The 23943-nt window shown below is 46.4% G+C and overlaps 1 protein-coding gene across 2 annotated transcripts in view; it reads left to right on the plus strand.

Annotated features, from left to right (window-relative positions):
* The window catches only part of LOC115592906 (synaptic vesicle glycoprotein 2C-like), a 56219-nt gene continuing 32276 nt past the window's right edge, over nt 1-23943 (plus strand). The window contains exons 1-4 of one of the 2 annotated variants that reach the window (XM_030436160.1): nt 1-225; nt 11637-12538; nt 21249-21429; nt 23616-23767. In XM_030436160.1, coding sequence (XP_030292020.1) covers nt 11932-12538; nt 21249-21429; nt 23616-23767 — 940 coding nt within the window. In that variant the 5' untranslated portion in view covers nt 1-225; nt 11637-11931. Of the gene's footprint in view, nt 226-11636; nt 12539-21248; nt 21430-23615; nt 23768-23943 lie in introns of those variants that run through there. The other variant, XM_030436162.1, reaches the window with a different exon arrangement.

The following is a 23943-nucleotide window of genomic DNA, read 5'->3' on the forward strand; positions in this document are numbered from 1 at the left end:
TCCTCCCCCCATCGCTCTCACGCTTCCCACCTCCCCTCAGCCTCTCTCGTCTTCATCGGACTGCAGCAGAAGAGAAAACCCGCTGCTGCATCGCAGAAGAGAAGAAGAAGAGCAGCTGAGCGCGATGCCTCCTCTCCCTCCTGCCGCCGCCGCCGCTGCGTGAAGCCGCCCGGAGCCTCCTGCGCTCGGTGCGATGCCTGCTCTCCCTCCGGTCCTCTGCAGCCTGTGAGTACCTCCTCTTCTCCTCCTCTGAATCTGCCAAACTGTAACTTCACCTCCTCTGTAGTGAGGCAGATCTCATCTCCTCCACCCGTCTGTGTGGCACAGATGGAGACGGGACGCGTCGGATGCAGCAGGTGATTTTAAAAACGCTCCTCTGTCGGTGAAGGCTGAGGAAGATGATGAATCTGTGCGGGGAAAGTTGCGGGAACTTTTTGAGAGTGATCCAACAGGAGAGTGATGACGCGTGACAGGAAGAAGAAAATCACACCTGATTTGTTTAATTCATCCTCAAAGTTCATGTTTGAAGGAAATGCATAAAAAAAAGGTGCAAGTTAAAGGTGCAGTATGTAAGATTTGGAAACCTGTCTAATGCACATCTGCACCAACAGGGGGCAGCATTTCACCTGAGTAACCGCTAACTGCAGCTGCTGTGATGAACTGTGGCCCCAAAACATGCAGCTAAGCTAACATCGTGAAAGAAGCGACTGATTAACGGCGGATACATTGTTTTTTGCGTCAACACCCCCAAATTTGACCCAATCAGGACAATAAAAGTCTAAATGAGCTGCAGAATTAAATTATTCGATCTCTATTCAGTTTAGCTGGGGTGCTAAACTGGAAGTTAGCCGGCTCAGTCTCCAGTGAGCACGCTCTGTGGGGCGCACAACACTTCCAACGCCGTGTCTGGATGTAATGTAACGTCGTTGGTTCAAGTCCCCGCGTAGAGCACCAGACTGGAGGATTTAAGTCTCACTATGCGCTCAACGCCAGATAAATCGTAACAGCGGTGTAAATGTGTTGCACGGTCACAAAACAGCACGGGCTTTGCAGTCATTTAGTGTTGCAAACAGTTTGAGAAACACTTAATAAAAAAAGGATATTTTATGAAATCTACTCTCCGACTGCTGGTGTAGAAGAACAACACGATTATATTAAAGCAGACGTTGAGACTCCAGCACTGTGTCCAGGTTTAATGAAGCGTCTATGGGTCAGTTAGCCGAGCAGTTAGCGGTCAGGACAGTGTCGGTGCTAACACAGATAGCACAGGAGCTTCGGAGCAGAACGGGCTGTGGCTAGCTGGTTAGCATGCTAACTTCAGAGGTAGCACTCCCTGCACAGCACACGTCGATGTCGAACCGTTTCTGTTTCCTCACATTCTGTTTGTAATTAGATCTAAACTAAAACTCTCACACGTTGCGCCGTTACACAATAAAATGTGACGACCAAAACCAGCACCGAAACACCACATATGCTGGTCTTGCTGGTGACCACCAGCAAGACCAGCATATGTGGTGTTTCGGTGCTGGTTTTGGTTTTGGTGTGACGGTGACGTGCACAGCGCTGAGATGAGTTACGTGCACGACGGAGGAAACCCCGAGCTTTCCTGTCCGCTGAGCAGGCAGAGTGACTCTGCAGTGAGCCACACACACACACACACACACACACACACACACACACACACCTCAGGATTGAATGCTCGGTGCAGTGCAGGGGAGAGTCGTCTAACTGTACCGTGCAGGGCTGCAGGGACGATTGATTCCCAGGCAGCAGGACGGCCCGAAATCTAATTATGGGACGCGACTTGCGTCAAAAAGCCTCGGTGGTGATTGATGCTCCTTCCTGTTGGTGGTCTGTGGGCAGCGGGCTGCAGTGTGGTGAGCGCTGCTCGCTGGAACAAAGAGCAGGAAAGTGACTGATGAGTTTTGCATAAAGCTGCAGCGCGAGGCTGAACGAGGCGTCTGATTGGATCAAACACGGAGAAATTCTGAGCAGGTGTTTGCGTCTCAGGCCGGAGAGAAAGAAATCACTTTGAATAGATGTTTGTCAAACACCCAAGTCGGTAAATTAATGTTTGCTCTCTGCCTGGATATACCTCAGTGTTTGCTTTAGCGCTGCAGATGATGATCCAGGCGTCCGTTCAGTCTGTTTAACCGTCTTCTATTGTGAGTTATCGCGGCTTCGTCTGCAGCCGATAGGAAACCAAACAGAAAGGAGGGTTTTGTCTGCGCCACATGTCAGGATGAGGGCCGGGGCAGAAGGCCAGGAAGCAATCTGTCAGCCAATCGCTCGCCTGGAAAGAGGTTAACATGGTGGAGCCAATCAAAAAATGTGCAACCACACGGAGAGGAGAGGACGAGATGGATCGAGATTTATGATCCCTGAAGTGTCGACTGAAGAGGATTCAGTTCTCAGTTAATGAGCAACAGAAAGAGTTACAGGAGATTTAAAGGAATAGTTCAACATGTGGAGGATTCTCACTGAGAGTCAGTGAACGCTTCACGCTGTTCGGAGCGTCACGTCTGCTGATGATGACGTTGATTTTTGTGCTTCTGTGGTTGAGTAGAGTTCATATTGAAACAGTTTAATTATTCCTCTGTTTTACTTCTATTTATCGTTAATATTTCGGACAGTGTTTCGCTGCAGATCCTCCGTAATTCTTTCCAAATTCAACTGAACATATTTTCATATCGCAGTATATTCATATATATCTGTTCGATCACACCTGCAGAGGTGTCGGTCAGGGAGTTTTGTTACCTCGGCCAGCTGTTCCCCGTCTTCACACCTCATGCTAAGCTAACTTAGCCATGAGCATGTTGACTGTACAGACGTGAAAATGATCCTCTGATACAAGAAGAGAAGTAAAAAAGAAGTCAAACAAACAAAACAGAGAAAAGACACAAGGCAGAGACACACACACACACACACACACTTTCCATCAAATTGTGGTTTCCACACAGGGACCCCCACAGCAGCTGGCCAAACTCCAGCAGTCGGTAAACCCCCACAGCCATCATTATATACGAGCAATCAGGCAGCAGAGTGTGTGTGTGTGTGTGTGTGTGTGTGTGTGTGTGTGTGTGTGTGTGTGTGTGTGTGTGTGTGTGTGACAGTTCCCTCTGCAGCAGTGAATAAACGTCGCTGTGTGTTGCTGCTGTATAAAGTCGTGTGTGTTCATCACTTTAATCTGAAGCTCGTCTCGTGTTTGAAAGTACTCGTTCTTCCGCCTGGTTCTTTTTCCCAGAGTTCACATGTGGATGTTTGGGATTCTGAAAACTTTATTCTGTAGCTGTGCTCTTGATCTCACAGATGTCTGCAGTCATCTCAGGTTATGTATGGATCCATTTGTTCCTCTACACGTCTAAACCTTTCTATACTGAGCTGCGTGTGAAATCCACTGCTCTCATTGGCTGGATCAGCAGCATGATTATGTTCGTTAAAGCTTCACTGAGTAATAAAAGATCAATTTTTAGACATTTCTGCATTCAGATGTCTAAAAATGACTAAAGATTATGTTGAGTTATGTTCTTACATCATCCCAAACGTCTCCAGCTTGTTGAAACCAGAGAAATGTGTAACTTTAGTGGAGGTGAGTTAGAGAGGAGAGAGGCAGAGTAAACGTGACGTGAATAAAAGTTTAAAGGTGCAGTACGTAAGAAGCGTGAGAGGAGAGAATCCTGAACACGGGACCGTCCTCTCTTCAGATATTAAGCGGTGGTTAGCATGCTAGCTTCAGTTGATGCCTCTGCAAGACAACACATCGATGATATTTTGGCGTAACGTGATGCAACTTTTATTTATTCAATCATTCATGTTTTATTTATAATTCCTGATGATTTAAACTAAAATTTAAATGAGGAAGCTTTGTGTCGTTCTCAAAATGATGTCGGCAAGTTTCATTGTCTTTGGAAAAGGGCAAAAAAATAAATGTTGGTAAAGTAAGAACTTTGTAGAGCTCCTGAAGTTCTGCTGAGTCGTTATATCGAGGGGGGAAAGAAGGTGAAGTTGATCTGCTGCAGCTGTTGTAATCTTTATTATTCCCCACAAACATCCACAGAGCAGTTACTCGTCTTCCTGAAGTCCAAATACAAATCCAACAGTGCAGCATAAAGATGCTAAGTTATTAATCAGAATCACAAACTCAATCAGCATCCTTATTCTCTGATTGAACTGATCAGTTTCTCTTTAAACTCGTCACAATAATCTTTGTGGTTCCTGTTTCTATTTCTGTCGGCGTCGTCGCTCGTGTGGCATCTGCTGAGCTCTGCGTGTAGTTTTACTCTCACGATGTACATTAACGAACGCTCACTGCAGCCATCTGTGAGCGCCGCAGAAAGCCTCCAAGCTCTCTGCACGCACACACACACACACACACACACACCATGTGCATTTACACATCGTCGATCAGTGTGTCGCATGCAGACCGCGATCTTATTCTGTGGAGATCGCCGCTACCGCAGTGAAGAAAACAGGAAGTCTTTGGATTGAAACAACGTCCTGCAGAAAACATTTACTCCATTTCACCTGCACAGTTCTTCTTCCAGGGTCCCAGAGCAGCACCTGCAGTGTGTGTGTGTGTGTGTGTGTGTGTGTGTGTGTGTGTGTGTGTGTGTGTGTGTGTGTGTGAGTGATTAATGGACGTAGCTGGATGGCGTCAGCGGGCCATGACAGCACGACTGCGAGGAAATCATTTCTTCTCCCTCCGTGGACTGCTGATTCAGAGCTCGCAGGAATTTTTCTTTTTTTGCTGATTGCTAAAATCACATCATAAGGGCGCCGTTATAATAACCCCCAATCACAGCAGCAGCACGGCGAGGGCGAGTCGCCATCAGAGAGGAAATAAAACACCATAAATGATATCGGCTTCCTGTTCATGGGAGGAAAAACGTGACGGTTGTGGGTCGAAATGCGATCCCTTCATATTTATCCATACGTATCACATATCAGCTGCATGTATATATGTGTGAAATGATCATAAAGGTCGTCTCAGGAGGCGGCTGGACATTTGGACTGGACTTTAAAGAATTATCTCTGCAGCTCAAAAGGAACGGAAAGGTTCCTAAATGTCAACATTAATGACCGTTCGCATGAGGAGGAGAACAGAGAGCCTGTCAGGAATCATGAAATGTCAACATGAGAGGGATTTCTGTCATGTTCTGCATCCACATCACTACTTTGAAACGGTTTGACGCGAGCGAGGAGGCGATGAGGAGGTGAATCTACACCTGCCGGCCTGTTACGCATCATTATTCATTTTCACCTCGTCCCCTCGGTGTTGCAGTGCGGCGGCTTGATTGGCTGTTTTCTTCTCGGTGCTGAAACTCTCGACCTTTAGTCTCACACATCAGCTGTGAGTTGAAGGAGCTTCATCACTGGAAATGAGTTTGGGGGAAGTTTGCAAAGAGGACGGTGGTGATGTTCTCTGTAGATCTGTTGTCAGCAGCACAGAGACGACGTCTGAAGCTTTTACTGACATTTTGTTATATATTTTTGTTGAGTTGTGTTCTTACATTATCACAAATGTTTCCAACAATGTTCAAACCAGAGAAATCCACAAGTTTCATTTGGTCATCTGTCGCAGTAACTTCCAGGAGAGAGTCAGAGAGCGAGACTAAACGTAACGTGAATAAAACTTGAAGAGATTACTCGTCTGTTGACGTTTGATAGATTTTATCAGCTGTTGGTTGTTTAATGGCGAGTTCAGCAACAGTTTGATGGCGGTATCATTTGTGTTTCTTCGCTACAAATAGTTGGATTACTTTACTGCACGTTAGCCGTAAAGCTAGAGAGCACCGAGGGGGGTTTTGGGGTCGACTCAGCAGAGACTCTGGTTCTGGTTCTGTTTCTCCTGTCTGTAACGTTGCCTTCATGAAGTAAAGTCCATTTCCCCTCCTGCTCCAGTCAGCAGAACAGAACCGAACAGAAGCACCTGACAGTGGATCACTGCTGCAGTCAGGCTGATCAACAGGAGGGAAGAGAAATCACCTTTTTAACCCCACAAGTTAAAAAACTCACCTCTGATCTCTCTTCCTGTCGATGAACGTCTCCGGATCAGAACAGAACCTGATGAGAGTCCAGTTGTTTGTTCCTCCAGAAGTTCTGGATCTGAACCTGTGTGCTATTCAACTATTCAAGTTTGCATCCACAGCTTGAAGCATGTTGAGTCATTCTGACATCGACTGTTCAGTTTCCAGGCAGCACAGAGTCACGTATTGATCACTGACAGGTGATAAAACATCAGCACTTATCTTAACGACGTTCTGGTTTAGGAACTTGTATATTTGCTCACTTTTTCCCTCTTTGCTTCGTCTAAAGTGAGCAGATGCATTGTGGGAGCTGCTGCAGTGTGACTCCTGATAACCACACGTCTTTGTGTTTATCACCCTGCAGCTCCAGGATGGATGAGATGGTTCTCGTTGGTCTGGTGTTCAGATGCGTCTGTGGCCGGAGGGAGTCGGCGTCTCGTCATCTGGCCGAGCACAAACTTCGTTACAACACATTTCCACTTCATTTCATTGCTGCATTGCACCAAAATCTGCCGGGCTGCTTTTTCACGTCGCCGCTTACGCTCAAATGACGGATCCAAAACTGATGTTTTATCTAATCCTGCAGAGCAAAGGTGAGCAGGAACACCATACATCAACCTGCCACGCTGCGCTCAGGCACTTAACCCAGTCTGAGCACTTCAGTGTGCGCTGTGCACTCCAGGGACTGCAGATACAAACACAGGAGCACGTTACTGCTCAGGAGATGGACTGTTAGAGAATCAGCTAATAGACACAGAACTACACGGAGGCTTTGTGAAACCACAAACATCCTGAACGTGTCGATCGTCTCTGAATCATTTCACAGATGATCTTCTGTTTGTGTCGGTGTTTCTGACCAGCAGATGCTTCTGACTGCTGTTCTTCTGGAGGTCAGCAGCTGCCTTACTTTGAGTTTACATCATGGATTTAACAGTAAACACATAATGCAAGCCGCCAGCTTGGCCTTCCTTTGTGTGGCTTGGTCCGCAGATTTAGACAGATGGCGGTAAATTGGGGGTCTGTTTTGGTCCACTAATTTGTCACCTCGGAGGGTACACTTACTTCCACCTCCGTTGCGATCTAAATCCAAGTCGTCGATGTGCCGGCAATTGCGTGAGGTGGGTGGAGGTGTCGATGACCTGCACTGTTGTGCGACCCACAGCCGGGGAGTTTAAAAATCAGGAAACAGCTGATCACAGCAGTCAGTCCATCACTTCATCCGCGAACGCCAAGATGAGCAACTGGACAGCCGCTGAGATCCAGGAGATGCAGCGTCTCCTCGGTCTCTGTAGCTGTCTTCGTTAGCTGCTTGTTGTTGTAGCAGCAAGCTACTAACGGTCGCTACTTTCAAATTAAAAGCCCCCCGCTAAGAACCCAGTTCTAAACTCCAATGGGGTGCAATGTAAAGCTCTTATTTTGAAGACATATTCGACCTGGTTCACTGTTCACGCCCAACTTCCTGCTTCACGTCACGTCACATGTTTACGCCTACCTCAGTGGCGGCTTCTTGGAAAAGAAGGAATATCACACCTGCAGCCTTTACCTGGCTGTCGATGTGCCACCTTGTCTATCTAAAAGAGGTTTCTGTTAGAACCACTGAAAGGGCAATCAAGTTTGAAAAACAAGACAAAACAAGTTCCTTTAATGTCCATAAAAACTACTGAAATATTTACTCCACTACAAGTAAAAGTTCTGACATTGAAATAACACTGAAGTAAAGTACACAGTATTCTTCTGTAACACTACTTAAAGTATTAGTTACTATTTAACCGTTGATGTTTAATGCATTAAGTGGTTTCTCCAAATCTCCAAGTCATGCTCCTTTTTAATGTAATGTAAAGTAGATTACATGGTGTAATGTATAAGTACGAGTAGAATTACAGACTCATAAAAGTACGAGCACCCAAAGAAATTACTTACTTACAGTAATTTGAGTAATTAGTTACTTCCACCCTCCAATTAAGACATGATGAAGATGTGAAATCAGAAATGCTGATTTTTTTTTTAAGCCAAGTTTTCACAAAATAAATATCTGGAACTTAAAGGTGAAAAAAGGGATTCAGCAACAACAACAGCTGATCGTTGAGTCTCGTTCACAGGTCGCATCAGTATTTGATGACTCGGTTAATACCGCGATCGTCGACCAGCAGCCGGAGTATTAGATAATATAGATGGTTTGTTATCGGAAGAACCATCTGTCAATCACTGGCTTCAACCAATCAACAGCAGTGGAGCCAGTTGCTTCCTCACATGTTTCAGTACGTTTGTATTTGTTCGGTCTGTACCTTTATAATTGTCCCGTCAGTAAAAGTGCTGCTGAAGGGCTTCTGAGCGTGACGTGAGGGAGCTGCCTGCTGTTCCTCCTGCGGCGTGACGGACCTGACGGCTCGGACCTGATGTGTTGACGGGTCGTCTGAGAGGCCACGCGAGTGTCGGAGCAGAGAGCGCCTCGAGGGGAGTCCGTCATACATGCTGACATGTATTCCCAGCCTCCAAACATGACCGTGGATTCAGTGAGCTGCGACAGGAAACATTTCTGAGAACGTCTGAAAGAATAATACAGACGAAGACATGACGTCTAACGATGCACTGGATCTTTAAAACAGTCTGTCGTCCCACATTCACCCGAAGAAAATATCATGTTACTGCAAAAGTATATCGGTTGGTCGACATTTAGAAAATGTTGTTTATCTAGTTGTATTGATACCACTTTCCTGTGTGTGCATTCTTAGCTGCACATTAATCAAGAGGAAACTGCTGCTCTGCTCTGTCCGAAGAAAACATAATCCACCTACCAGCACCTGAAAGCTTAATAATGATCTGTTATATGTCTTTAAGACTAAAAAAACATGTGGTTCACATGAAGGAAGACATTTTGGATCTGGATCAGATGTCTTCTGTCTGATCCTGAGTGTCACTGATGATGTTTGGAGCTTCCTGCAGCAGAATCGTCCTGTGTGGCTGAGAGAGCAGGCGGAGATGAACTGATGCGTTTGATCACCTTCTGCAGGCGGCTGCAGTCAGAGACCATGAAGTCCAAACGGTGCGCTGAAGGTTGAGGCAGTTACTCAGACTTTAATTGTGCTGCTGTTTGTTTCTGTACAGTGCAGCGATGTTAGAGGACCTGAAGGGTCGTCAGAGATGTGCAGCTCCTGACTGCAGTCCTGGTAATAAGAACAGTGATGAAGACATACAAACTAATGTCTGGTTCCGTGATTAGACCTGCTGCTGTCACTGTCATCAGCAGATCAATAACGAGAGAAAGAGCACATCAGAGTGCAAATCACTGCACGACTCCACATCTCAGTGTTTGTGCCACAGTGCTGGAAATCCTCCAGAAACACTTCAAGTGGAGACGACATGAGTTGTAATTAAATGGAGTTCTGTTCATGGATGACAGCTGACAGACTGATTACCATTACAGAACATGAGCTTTTTCAGAATCAATCACATTTGTTTGGACTTATTTTGAATCTAATTGGATCACTGACTCGTTAAAGTAGCTGTTTTTTTCTTGAGGCACATGTTGTTCAGACTGCAGGAGCAGAGAGCTCGATGGCTTCAACGTCGTCCTGGATCCACTTTTCAAATTTAAACAAGATTGTGCTTCCTTCATGCTGCACAAACATTCAACATACTTACAGTTATTTATGGAGACGGGTCTGCGTAAAGACGTGATGGAGACGGGTCTGCGTAAAGACGTGATGGAGACGGGTCTGTAAAGATGTGATGGAGACGGGTCTGCGTAAAGACGTGATGGAGACGGGTCTGTAAAGATGTGACGGAGACGGGTCTGCGTAAAGAGGTGACGGAGACGGGTCTGTAAAGATGTGATGGAGACGGGTCTGCGTAAAGACGTGACGGAGACGGGTCTGCGTAAAGACGTGATGGAGACGGGTCTGTAAAGATGTGATGGAGACGGGTCTGCGTAAAGACGTGACGGAGACGGGTCTGCGTAAAGACGTGATGGAGACGGGTCTGCGTAAAGACGTGACGGAGACGGGTCTGCGTAAAGACGTGACGGAGACGGGTCTGCGTAAAGACGTGACGGAGACGGGTCTGCGTAATGACGTGACGGAGACGGGTCTGCGTAAAGACCTGATGGAGACGGGTCTGCGAAAATATGTGACGGAGACGGGTCTGCGTAAAGACGTGACGGAGACGGGTCTGCGTAAAGACCTGATGGAGACGGGTCTGCGAAAAGACGTGACGGAGACGGGTCTGTGTAAAGACGTGACGGAGACGGGTCTGCGTAAAGACCTGATGGAGACGGGTCTGCGAAAAGACGTGACGGAGACGGGTCTGCGTAAAGACGTGACGGAGACGGGTCTGCGTAAAGACGTGATGGAGACGGGTCTGCGTAAAGACGTGACGGAGACGGGTCTGCGTAAAGACCTGATGGAGACGGGTCTGCGAAAAGACGTGACGGAGACGGGTCTGCGAAAAGACGTGACGGAGACGGGTCTGCGTAAAGACGTGACGGAGACGGGTCTGTAAAGATGTGATGGAGACGGGTCTGCGTAAAGACGTGATGGAGACGGGTCTGCGTAAAGACGTGATGGAGACTGGTCTGTGTAAAGACGTGATGGAGACGGGTCTGTGTAAAGACGTGATGGAGACGGGTCTGCGTAAAGACGTGACGGAGACGGGTCTGCGTAAAGACGTGATGGAGACGGGTCTGCGAAAAGACGTGATGGAGACGGGTCTGCGAAAAGACCTGATGGAGACGGGTCTGCGTAAAGACGTGATGGAGACGGGTCTGCGTAAAGACGTGACGGAGACGGGTCTGCGAAAAGACGTGACGGAGACGGGTCCGCGAAAAGACGTGACGGAGACGGGTCTGCGTAAAGACGTGACGGAGACGGGTCTGCGAAAAGACGTGACGGAGACGGGTCTGTGTAAAGACGTGATGGAGACGGGTCTGTGTAAAGACGTGACGGAGACGGGTCTGCGTAAAGACGTGACGGAGACGGGTCTGCGAAAAGACGTGACGGAGACGGGTCTGCGAAAAGACGTGATGGAGACGGGTCTGCGAAAAGACGTGATGGAGACGGGTCTGCGAAAAGACCTGATGGAGACGGGTCTGCGTAAAGACGTGATGGAGACGGGTCTGCGTAAAGACGTGATGGAGACGGGTCTGTGTAAAGACGTGATGGAGACGGGTCTGTGTAAAGACGTGATGGAGACGGGTCTGCGAAAAGACGTGACGGAGACGGGTCTGCGAAAAGACCTGATGGAGACGGGTCTGTGTAAAGATGTGATGGAGACGGGTCTGCGAAAAGACGTTATGTTTTGAAAATAATAAAACATATTTGTAGTAAATAATATAAAGTTATTTCTCCTTTTTTCATATCATAATTAAACTATCAAAGACTGAGATCGTGAGATTATTTCAGCTCGAGTTTTCTCAGTTTGTTCTCACTGAATCATCTCCTTTTATTTCCTTCCTGGTTCAGTGTTTCCACCTCATTAGCAGATTACAGTTTGTGTCTAAGTGTCAAAATGTTCTTTTGAAGTTGTTTCAATGTGCCGACAGAAGCTGCAGTCAAACGTTTGTGACAGGCAGCTTTGAATCCAACTGAACCAGCTTCTCTCTCTCTGTCCTCACAGGCTGACGGTCCCTGCTGAGCTCTGACAAACGGACGATCCTTCCAATTTCAGATCAACTGTCTCCATTTCAGCGCCGTGTGGCTGCTCCCATCCAATGGAATTAGACATCATTACTTAATCATTAGTTTCCTGGCAGCTGACGGGCTTTCAGCACTAACAAACTGCCTCTAGTCTCGCCCTGTCTGCGGATAGAAGACCTAAAGAAAAGGTAGCTCAGATTTGTAGCACCTGGTGGAATTAAAGCTCAGGAGAGTTGAATTAAAAGACTTTCGGCGCCGGCTTTCCTCGTGCCAAGATGGATGAAGCACATAACAACAGGACTTCCTTGGCCAAAGGTGCCAAGGACATCGCTAAAGAAGCCAAGAGGCACGCTTCCAAAAATCTGAGCAAAGCCGTTGATCGAGCCTCAGATGAATACTCAACTCATCGCAGCTACAACCGCTTCCAGAACGAGGACGAAGACGAGGACAACTACAACAGCTATGCTCAGCAGGACGGTCGCTACGCCGACAACGCAGCCAACGACGAGGACGGGGCCTCCAGCGACGCCACCGAGGGCCACGACGATGAAGATGAGATCTACGAGGGGGAGTACCAAGGCGTGCCCGCCCACAACGACGGGAAGCAGCGGGACGGTCAGGTGGCTCTGGGCCAGCCAGTGTCTGATAGCCTGAAGAGCCAGAAGGAGCTGGAGAACGAGAGGCAGGCGGACGAGGAGGAGCTCGCCCAGCAGTACGAGCTGATCATGCAGGAGTGCGGCCACGGGAGGTTCCAGTGGCAGCTGTTCTTCGTGCTCGGGCTGGCTCTCATGTCAGACGGCGTGGAGGTGTTCGTGGTGGGCTTCGTCCTGCCCAGCGCTGAGACGGACATGTGTGTCCCCAACTCTGGTGCCGGATGGCTCGGTAAGGATCAAGTTTTTAAGCATCACACATTTCTGAGTCGTTGGTTTGTTGCACAGAAACATTATTAAAGGGATATTCCGGTGTAAATTTAATCCATGGTTTAAATCACTGTGAAACTGTGTTAGACTCCCTCTCGAGAGATCAAGTTAGCAGACCGCTAATTTACGGAGTTTTATCAACCTCAGAAACGACCGCACGACAACAATACACTGCAGTAAATGGATCCAAATATAAACCGCCACCAAAAAGCCACAAATAATGCTCAGAACAGCACCAAACTTCAGCAACAGTACAAATAGGGTCTCAGCACATAGTCCGGGGCATCTAACCTCCGCTAGCTTAGCTGGATTTCTACTGAAAAGCTGACTAAATTTACCACTCTTCTGCAGCAGCTTCCTGTTGACGGGAAGTCCCGACGAGTCGATTACCGAGTGCAGTAGAGTTCCACAGCTCATGGATGAAAATGTATGATTATGACTCCATGGAAAAGCAATCAAAGTTCATATGTGTCTTACCTGCCAGTTTATAACAGTTATTATCGAGAGCGGACAGGGAAAAGAACGGAATTGAGCATTTCTAACCGCACTCGGTAATCGTTGCGTCGGGACTTCCCCGACCCGGAAGCTGATGGAGGAGAGTTGAACTCTGTTTTTAGCTTCACAATAGAAATCCAGCTAAGCTAGCGGAGGTTAGATGCCCCGGACTATGTGCTGAGACCCTATTTGTACTGTTGCTGAAGTTTGGTGCTGTTCTGAGCATTATTTGTGGCTTTTTGGTGGCGGTTTATATTTGGATCCATTTACTGCAGTGTATTGTTGTCGTGCGGTCGTTTCTGAGGTTGATAAAACTCCGTAAATTAGCGGTCTGCTAACTTGATCTCTCCAGAGGGAGTCTAACACAGTTTCAAGGTGATTTAGACCATGGATTAAATTTACACCGGAATATCCCTTTAACACTGCTGCATCTCACCTGTTGGTGCTGATATCACCTGAACAGCAGCTCAACACCTGTAGAAGTCTGATCTGCAGTGGTCGGAGTGGTTGAACGCCCAAAAAATCATGTTTTAGGGCTTTAAGAAAACTCCTGAAAGCCTCAAATTTACAACAAACATTAAAATTTCCCAGGTTATAATCATATTATGTCACAAAGCCGAGACCCTGACTGTCTTATATGCGAGTGGTTAAAATGGGTTCTGATCAGTGAAAGTGAAATGTGACAGCTTGGTTGAGGTGTTTACGTGTTGATGTCAGTAGCTTCCCTGCTAGCAACCGGCTAATGTGTTGTTTGTGACATGCAGAGTCGCGGTGGGTGAAGCTGTGATCTCACCGCGTTAGGCGCTCGCCGGCGGGTTGTCATGGCACCAGGTATTTGGATCCATGAGTAGGAGGTGTGCTGAGCTCGGTGGATCTCTCTCCCACACCGCGGAGAAGTTGTGTGTTTGTGTGCCACTAATCCGTCCGTGTGATTCGGCTTCATTATTTCTCTGGCTGATATCAGAAATAGCTGCTCGCCACTGACCCTTTTCTCTCGCCGTACTGTCCATGATTAGTGTTGAATTAAAGCATCAGTGGCTACAAGAAGAAAAACACCTTTTACATGACTGTGTGCTTTCATAACCAAACAGAGGACGCTCGCCTTGTTTGTTTTTGGGGAGCAGGACGGTTTGTTACTCGCCCAGATTTCACCTGATTCTGACTCATCGCTCAGCGGGAGACGGGCGGCAGAGAAAAGAAAGAATGAGTCATTTTTTTTTACCGGCTCGCTCACACACCGCATAAATAAAGGACGTGTGTGTCTGCTCACTTGTGGAAGAATAAACCTCACACAATAAGGGCTGATTGCTGTTTTCACCACAGTTTCTCTGCAAAGGTTGACGAGTGTGTGAGAGGCCGGTGAGAGCCTCTTCACCGGAAGTCTGACTGGACTGGAAACGATGTGAGAAATGATGCAGAGGTTGTTTTGTGTTGTCTGATTTTCTGGAGCATTTATTCTCACAGTTTAGGAACACAGATGTAGGTATGTCAAATAACGCCATAAAGAAGTGTTAGAACTGCTGACAGACTCATGTTCAGTTTATTACATCAACCACTGACACAAAAATAGATATTGATCTGTTGAAAGGGGTTTTTCCAGCCGTGTGCACCCTGAAGCAGTCTCAGCAGGTCAGCGCTCCGGGCCGGGAAGTGTTCTGTCGACCCGGTATGCACCAATTCAGACTTCTAAATATATCCGTCTTTGCAGTTTTTTGGGGGGGAGGTTTTAAGTAGCACACATCGCACTTCGCTCAGGCTGCAGGCGAGTAGAGGGACGCTAACAGGATGTTGATGACTTCCTGCGAGGATTGTTGTTCCCGAAGTGGTTCTGAACGTCTTCATTTATCAGCATCAGAGCATTTTCATTAGATTTTGTGCTTTTCTTCCTGATGATATGAAGTCAGGTGAAGTGTCATCGTGCACAGAACAGTTCTGGAGCTTCACAGTAAAACAGAGTTGCATCGTTCTGCTAAACAACTGAAGCAGCTGAGACTTGATTTAAAATGGAAAAAACAACCAAAATAATCTTAATCCGAGTCACTGGAAGAGTCAAGATCCCTGTTTGATTTGAAAAGATGTTTGGTTGAGCTCGTCCATCCACTTCAGATGAGGTGCATGACGGTTTCAGCCTTAAAAAAAGGGTCTAAATTACGTCTTTTCAAATCAATTTGGGATCTCAGGGTTTTTTGGAGACTTGGATCACGTTGGACAAGTTATATGGAGCCATTTGATGTTTTTATTTGTCTCTGGTTACGTCAGTTGTTTAGCAGAATGCTGCGATGCTGTTTTCAGGGAGGAGATGACGACTGGATTTTGACATTTGTGTGAACTGTTCCTTTAAATAACGTTGATTAATTGATTGTTTTTTAAGCAGCATATTCACTGAGACATACTGTGCGTGATGTGAGCTCATCCATTAGCGTGCGTTAAAGCATTTCTCTCCACTCTTTTCTCCGCTCATATAATAGAAAAGGTGAGATCTTATCCGGATACGAGCTCCTCCAGGTTTCGTCTCCCGGCTCTCGTCTGTCCTCTCCGTTACCCTCCTGCTGTAATCCCTCTCTTACACGCTCTCAGTGTCTCGTAGCCATGCAGGCGATCTGAAGATATGTGCTGGAGTTAATCTCTGCAGCATTGTGCTTCACTGCAGTTTAGCCATGGTAGACTGGCTCACGTACCTCCCCGGAGAACGAGAGAGAAGGGGGGAGAAGGGGGGAGTGCTGCCTTCATACACTTCCTATCAGCGCCCTCCCTCCCCCCGCTGCTCTCCTCTCTCCTCCACCACGTATGGCTTACATCTGCCTGCGGGTGTTTTCCTGCAGCACAGTTAGCATCTTCGAGGAAGTGAGATCTCGGCTGTCGCTGATGCTCGTTTTCACGTGAACGAGTTCATCAACACGATCGATAAGCTCTGCTGCAGGTTAGATAATTAATAAAAGGACAACGACACTTCATTACCTGTCCTCGTCTCTTTCTCTACCTCACAACAAAGCAGCGGCGCAGGATCTGATCGTCCAGCGTCCAGACAGAGAGGACGCGGCTCAGAGAGGATGTCGAAACCTGATTGAGTCGTCGAGTGTTTCCTGCAGGAGTATTGATCAGAGTCGGAGACATGAGAGAGAATAAAAGATCTCTGTCAAGATGTTCTCTTCCTCCTCTTCTCTTTCCTCCTCTTCTCTTTCTTCTTCTTCTTCCCCTGTTTCGCAGTATTTACCACCAACGAGCCTAGTTGATACAAACCTCATTTGCATTTATTTTTAATTCCAAATGTTCAAAGCATCGAATTCACTCAACAGTCACATGGAAAGTTTTTGATCTCAGTTTAATCAGAACAACACTAAGAGTCTGCAGTGATGCTCACAGCATCAGCTTTATATTTATCATTATAGTTAAAGTTCTTGGTGTGGACGGCCTGTAAATGACAAAAGTTGTAGGATCAACAAAGTCCGTCCATCTGAAGGTTGTTGAGATGTTTCAGTCTGAACCGAGCCGGTTTCTTTGAGCCTCGCAGCTCGTGTTGATGAAGGAAAAGTAAAGATCATTTCTGGTCAAAGCATCTTGGAATTTTGCATGAAAGCAACTTAAATAAAAGTCAAATACAACTTGGATGTGTTTCATGTGAAGATGAGCAACAGGAGAAAAATCTGTTTCACTTCACAGGAGTTAAAAAATATCATTCTTACTTCGTCATCTTTGGATTTGATTTGATTAAAACCAAACCATTTTTCTCTCGACTGCAAACATCTGAGTACAAATGAAACAAAAAGCGACTCGTGATGTTTCTGGTTCTTCTTCTCTGGTTGGATCTCACCTGGAGGTTTGTGTACTCAACACTAGATGAAGTATAAGTACTCTGACTCGACTCAGCACGATGATTACTTGATGTAATTAAAGCTGGAGGAGTTGCGCTCTGCTCGCTCCTCTCTCCTCCTGTCAGTCACGCTCGGCCCTCTGGGAAATCTCATCTGTTGAAATCCTGAATCCTCGTCACATAATGTCCCGAACGTTCCCGCCGAGCGCCGCCCGGCTGCCTCCTCTCATCCGTGCCTGGACGCCGACTGCACGGCGGCGCACAGAGAGAAGAAACAGCGAGCAGACGGGTGTCAGGAGAGAATTACACCTGCACAGAAGAGTTAATTACCACAAAAGCAGGAAGGCGGCGAGTGCGTAGACGGAGACAGACGACTTAAAGTTAGCTGAATAATCCCGGAGGATGCAGAGAGGAGCTGCACGGTGTACCGTTACAGAGCAGACGGCCTGCTGGGAGATCAGCACCACAGCTCAGGTGGACTCAGAGCAACTTCACTCAGATCTGCTGAAACTAAACTGGGTCAGAACAGAACTCATCTCCATACTCTCCTGGTTCTGACCACAGAGACGGCTGCGGGTTCGTCTGCTCGGAGATTTCAGTGAATAAAGTTCAACTTTTGGTAAAAAATCAGTCCTCGTCGGTCAGAACCGGACTGAACGTAACACATCACTCTGTGTGTTACGATGTCAGATGAACTTTTGCAGCTACTGAATGTAACTAAGTACATTTACTTGTACTTACTGAAACCCTGGACTCACTCGAGCAGCCGCTGTGACAGTTCATCCATCAGAACTGTTTCAAAAAGTTCAGAGGCTGCTGAGCAAAACTATTAATTACCAGTAACAAACCAGAACTCAGGGATGGAATGTAACTAAGTACATTTCTATTTTCTGCTACTGTAAACTTCCACTCGACGACACTCTGGAGGTAAAGGTCGTACTTTTTTTACTCCACTGTTCTAGTGAGGCATCTGCACAGTTACACACTCTGAGCTCTGATTTAACGGCGGCAGGATGCTTTTGTTCAGGAGAGTGTGGGACTGTGGGGATGTTTGGGTCCACATGTCCAGGAGCCGTTAATCAGCCCTGTGTGTGCAACAAGGGTAAGCTAAAGGAAGAGGCCACACAGAGGTCTGAACTGAGGTCAGTTCTCACGCCAGAGGTTCAGAGCTGACTTAATGTAATGTAGACTTTTCTAAGATCGAGGGGATTTGAGAACACAAGGAGTGGCCGCCTGGGTCGGACGCAGGCTTGAGATCTGTTTCAATAAAGATTTGCTCCATCATTCCTCCCAGCCTCGCCTCCGCAGATTCTTTTATCAACATACTACATGCCGACACCTTTGAAGAAGAGAGCCTAGAAACTACACTAGTTACTTTACATGTACCTTAGTCCCCCCAGGAATCCGCGATTCCACGATCGCGGGAATAACCGTAGATTTCGCGTCCGTCCGCGGATTCAAAGACCTTCCGCGGAATATCACATTTGTCTGTCAGATAGACCGGGCTCTAGACTCACAGTAGAAGTACACTACCACAAAAAAAAAAACTGTTTATAATTTGGACTTGATTGCACATTTTATATCAGCATTTCATTGCTGTAACTGAAAGTTTTGCACTTTTTATGTTGCAAATAAATCTGTCCAACAGGGACAAAGAAAATGTTGATGTTGATTATTTAAAACCAGTAATAGTAGGTTCCACAATGTTTTACAGTGTTCTGGTATTGCAATTAATTTCATAAGAGAATATTTAATTCATTATTACATTAAAAAAGTATGTTTTTTTAATGTTTGCGGAATTTTAGCTTTCAAGCCGTGGAGTCAAGAATTGCTCTCCGCGGAATTTAAACTTTTTCTCTGCAGATCCTGGGGGGACTAGTACCTGCTGCATCATCAATTAATAATTCTGATAGTCACAATAAAGCTGAATATCAGATAGAGGCCGACTCAGGTACATTAACTATCAGAAGATGACTTTGTTAGTGTGAGTGACTTCTGTTTTAACAATTTAATATTCAAACACTTTTCTGTTAGTGAAGTTTGGCAGTCGTGGTCCACAGAACATGTTTCCGCCTCATGTCGCGGCCCAATCGTGTACACGGCCGGACGGTTAACGAGTTATTGCCTCCGCTGCTGTTAACTGCCTTTCTGTAATTTACATAAAAGCCCAGCAGGCTTCAGGCAAGCCGAGGTTTTTTAGGGCCTGACCCGAGTTTGAACCCTGAAAATCCAATCTCAGGAAAGATTCATGCTGCGTCTCCGGTGCCCCATCACCTCCACCACCCTCCACCACCTCCACCACCCTCCCCCTTCATTACAGATACAAACCCCAGTGTAAGGGCGGCCATAAAACAAATGAGCTGCTGTTAGCGGATAGCATCGCCTTGACTACATGCATTCAGAAGCCCTGTTTGTGTGCAGCGACACCGATCCAAAGATTGTGCAGGATGTTGATGTTCTCTGTGATATTTGCGAGCCGGCGGCGGCGGTGCAGCCTGTAGGAGAGCCTCTCTGCAGCGGCTGTCACCTGTAATGAATCACCCGCTCTCAGCATCATGTCTGCGCAGCTTGATAAGAACCTTCTACCTTCAGCGTATCTGTCCCATCACCTCAAACACAGCGAGGGAGGAGAGAAGAGGAAGAGGGAGAAAAGAAAAGAAAAGGCTTCCTCTCTTCTGTCTGCGTCCGCTCAGCCGCAGCCTCGTCAAACAATCCCATCTCCCCCTCCACCGGCATTAGCATTTTTATTAGCACGTAGAGAGTAAAGTGGATTATTTACTGGCCTGACAACCACCCCCACCCTCCTCCACCACCCTGCCTTTATGCTGTATGTTGCCGGGGACAGGAAGAGAAACGACCCCGACTTCCTCCAAGAAAAGCAGCAGCGAGAGACGAATGTGGACTTTAAGAGCAGAGCTGCGAGGTCAGCGACTGCTCTGTTGCCCTCACGGTCACTTTGAGACCGATCAGATGGAAGTAAACCAGAGTCAGAGCTTCATTTTACCTCAGAGACGTTTGTTTAATAAAGACACATTAGATGCTTGTAAATAGGTTAATGGAATAAAAGCAGACGTCTCAGCAGCTGAATCCTTTTACACTGAAGCTTTAAACATGATGTGGTTCCATCACGACACGCTGACCGTCGTTACAGAGTCAGGAAATGTCACGCGACACTTTCAGCCCGGTCCAGTTGATCCACAGTGTCGACTTTATCGACTCCGGCTCTGTGTTTTATACACTTTCACTTTTTGTGTGACCTCTCAGCGCTCTGTCGATAGCCGGGAAAGTAACAGAGGCAATTTCAGTCCGAGCTGTTTGTAACTGCTGAGGCAGCTTAATGCCCGAGCTGATGGAGTGTGTGTGTGTGTGTGTGTGTGTGTGTGTGTGTGTGTGTGTGTGTTTGTGTGTGATTAGATTTTGATATTTGCAATATTAATGGAGTAATAATAGAAACTCTGAAATATGTATTTGCTTCATCAGTGAATAAACAAGCTGCTCTAAGGTCACTATATAAGAACACTGTCTGATGCTGGGAAGGTGGCAGGGTCCGCCACATATAAACAAAGTAAACAAAGTATTCACTTTGTTTATTTAGTTTGTTTAGGTCTCTCTCTGCTCATTAATATTTCCACAACAAATCTACAGACTGCTCCTTTAACTTAAAGTGCAATGGTATCAAAGCTGCAATATGTATGAACTTCCGTTTAAAACATTAAAACAATGAACTTAAAGTCAACTAAATATGCTAAATATAGATTTGAAGTTTGTGTGTTGTGTCGCAGAGATATCCACTGAAGTTAGCATGCTAACCAGCTAGCCCCCAGACCTGGAAACCTCTTTATTTCCAGCAGAACTCCGGCTAGCAGCACAGCTAACTGAGCTAACAAGCTAACAGTAGCTACAGTAACTGCCTCTATGTGCTGCCAGGCTAATTCTTACGTACTGCACCTTTAAAGTTTTTACTATTGTGGCAAATTTCAGAGTCATCAGTTTTATTATTGTATCATAAATATTGTCAAACTACTTTTGAGTCTCCTTGGAAAACGGTTATGTGTGATACTTCTGTTGCTCGGCAGAAGTAGCGTACAGTATCATAATAACTGATGCATTGTGGGTACTTTGAGGCTTTAAAAGCATTACCGGATCAATTAAAGAAACAGGTGATAAAGATAAATAAAAACATAAAAAACAAAATGTTCAGAATACATCAGCTGATGTGTTGAATTAGAGCATATTAGTGTTGGTGTTTATACGTCGATTAAACGATGTTTGTTTCATATTTTGTGCTGATGTTGAAGAGAAGATGAATTGTGAGATCATCTGATTTTCCTGACTTGTCTAAACTGTCTTTATCTGCGTGTTCCAGGCAGCATCGTGTATCTGGGGATGATGTTCGGCGCCTTCTTTTGGGGCGGCCTGTCGGACAAGCTGGGCCGTAAACAGTGCCTGCTGATTTCCATGTCCGTCAACGGCTTCTTCGCCTTCCTGTCCTCCTTCGTCCAAGGCTACAGCATGTTCCTCCTGTGCCGCATGGTGTCCGGCTTCGGGTGAGTCGGCTCTCTGATCTACATCTCTCGGTCCTGACTGAAGCTCCTCTGAGGGCTCCAGCCGGATCTCTCTGTTCCTCTGCTGTCTCCTCGACACATGACAAGAGGTTATTCTGACTTCCCGTCCTCGTGGGGGAGAAAGGGAACAGGGCAGAACCAAAACGTTGGCAGAAATGAGCGGAGGGGAGTAAATGAACATCTGTCTGTTTTAGCGCTGCTGTGGTCAGAGATGAGATGAGTGACGCGTCCTCACATCGCTGACGTCTCTGCTCACACATGACTTATCAAGGTCACCTCGATACCAAACGTCACGCCAGGATATTACACAGAACCAGCGTGATTAAAGGGCTCCGCTGAGGTTGATGCTGGATGAGTTTACGTACGTTTCCAGGAATAAGAACTCCTTTAACATCCTGAGACTGGATTACTGCAGCCCCCTTTATTCCAGTATCAACCAGGCCTCGACTCACCGCTCACAACTGGAAGAAAATAGTGCAGCGAGATATAAATATAAGTATAAATATATTAAAGTTAAAGGTGGAATCAGTAGGATTTGTCCCAGCTGTTCCTGAACGCACCACAAAGACAGTTGATTGTTGAGTCTCATTCCCAGGACGTCAAATAGACACATGTTGGGTTGGTAAAGCGTCCCGAGCAGCAACAAAGAGAGAAAATCAGAAACTCTCTGCAGATACGAGACACTAACACGCCTTTTCTCCACATTCCAGTCTCCCTCTCTGTCTGTTTACGCCTTCTTACGGCTTTTACGTCTTTGTCTCGTCTCGCTGCGTCTGCCGTGCGTGATGTGCTCTGATTGGTCCACATCAGTCTGCTGATGCTGGGAAATAACAAGAATCCAGAATTCACCTCAGATGCATCAAACTAAAGTAACGAGGCTGTTCTGGATTCGAGGATCCTGAAGTTTATGTGATCCGGTCCAGTGTGTCGTCAGCACGCTCGGTTTGATCTCACTTGTGTTTAGTTACAGTTGGATCAGCACCAGAACCGTCTCACTCTGTCTGCTGCTTCTCCTTTAATGGCTCTGCTTAAATTTTTAATGAGCTGCTTTAGCTTTTATTCCTGGATGTGGATGCAGGTGGCGGTAAAAGAGATTTACCATCTGTTGGGAAAACTTTCTGTGGAAATCCGCCTGAACAGATTCCTGAGGGGTTGTTGGGTGTTTCTATCTTCTTTTTTTTTTTTTTACAACCTTAATCTGGGAGAAAAATGATGCGGCGTCAAGTGTTTGCTGCAAGTTTGAGTAGATTCTGTGTTTCTTGTCATTAAGATTTATTTACCTCATTAACTTTGCTGTGATAATCCGTCTGAAAGAAGAGAAAAGGGTTCGTCATACAGTCATGACTCAACACCAAGTACGTGGGAACAAATTAAAACAGTCAATTAATCTGAGGACCGAGCGACACGTTTATATAGTCTCTATCAGAATACAAACACACGCGCTGTTCAGTATTTGTAACCGTGTCGTCCTCTCTGAAACATGATTCTAGCAGGCAGTAAAAAACATCCTCGCTGCCGTGCGTTTGACTTCATCCTCTTCTTTTTCATCCAATCAATTTACGAACAACTTGGACTGTGAGACAGAACATCGATCCGAGTCATCGCCATGTTTGACCTCCTGGTTCTGGCTCTCTGTCGCTGATCTCTGCAGCTTCATTTTCAGGCACAATAAAGTAAAAATAAGCTCTGAACTCTGACTGCTCAGCACCGAACAAACAGGCAGAAGCTCAGAGTTTCTTCTGATGTGCACGTCTCATGACCCTCGTAGGAAATAATGCTGATTGAATAAATAAAGATGCTGAATTTATTTTAAAGCTGCACACAAGCTGGAAATACAAACTGTGTTCTGTTGTGTTCTAACGAGCTCCAGAGCCTCGTTAGATAAATGTGCAGCAACAATGGAAACATAAAACATCTCCTAACAGAGCCGACGCTGCTGCTGCAGGCCGGCTCCTTCATCTCTTCATTCACTCGTCCAGTTTTTAACCACTGGAGATTTTTTAATCCTCCGCTGTGTTTCGACACCTTGCTGATGGTCCAGATCGCTGCAGCTGCTCATTAACACGACGTCACGACTGCACATGAATGTAAAACACACGTTCAGGTGTTTAAAATGCAGGTTGGTGAGTGAGGTGTGCAGAACTCACCACAGTGTTCTGTGTCTGCAGGATTGGTGGAGCGGTGCCGATAGTGTTCTCGTACTTCGCGGAGGTGTTGGCCCGGGAGAAGAGAGGAGAGCATCTGAGCTGGCTGTGCATGTTCTGGATGATCGGAGGCATCTACGCCTCGGCCATGGCCTGGGCCATCATCCCACACTACGGTGAGTGAAGACGCTGACCTCACGTACGGGTCAGAACAATGCAGCACTCTGAGTCACTTTCTCCTCAGAAACTGTGATATTCTCCTCGTCTCAGCAGACGGGCCGAGGCTTTCAGAAGATTCATCACAGAGTTCTGTTAGAAAGAGTGATTTTATTAATGAAAAACAGATTAAACA

This window comes from Sparus aurata, chromosome 12, assembly GCF_900880675.1.
Source record: "Sparus aurata chromosome 12, fSpaAur1.1, whole genome shotgun sequence".
Taxonomy (NCBI): domain Eukaryota; kingdom Metazoa; phylum Chordata; class Actinopteri; order Spariformes; family Sparidae; genus Sparus; species Sparus aurata.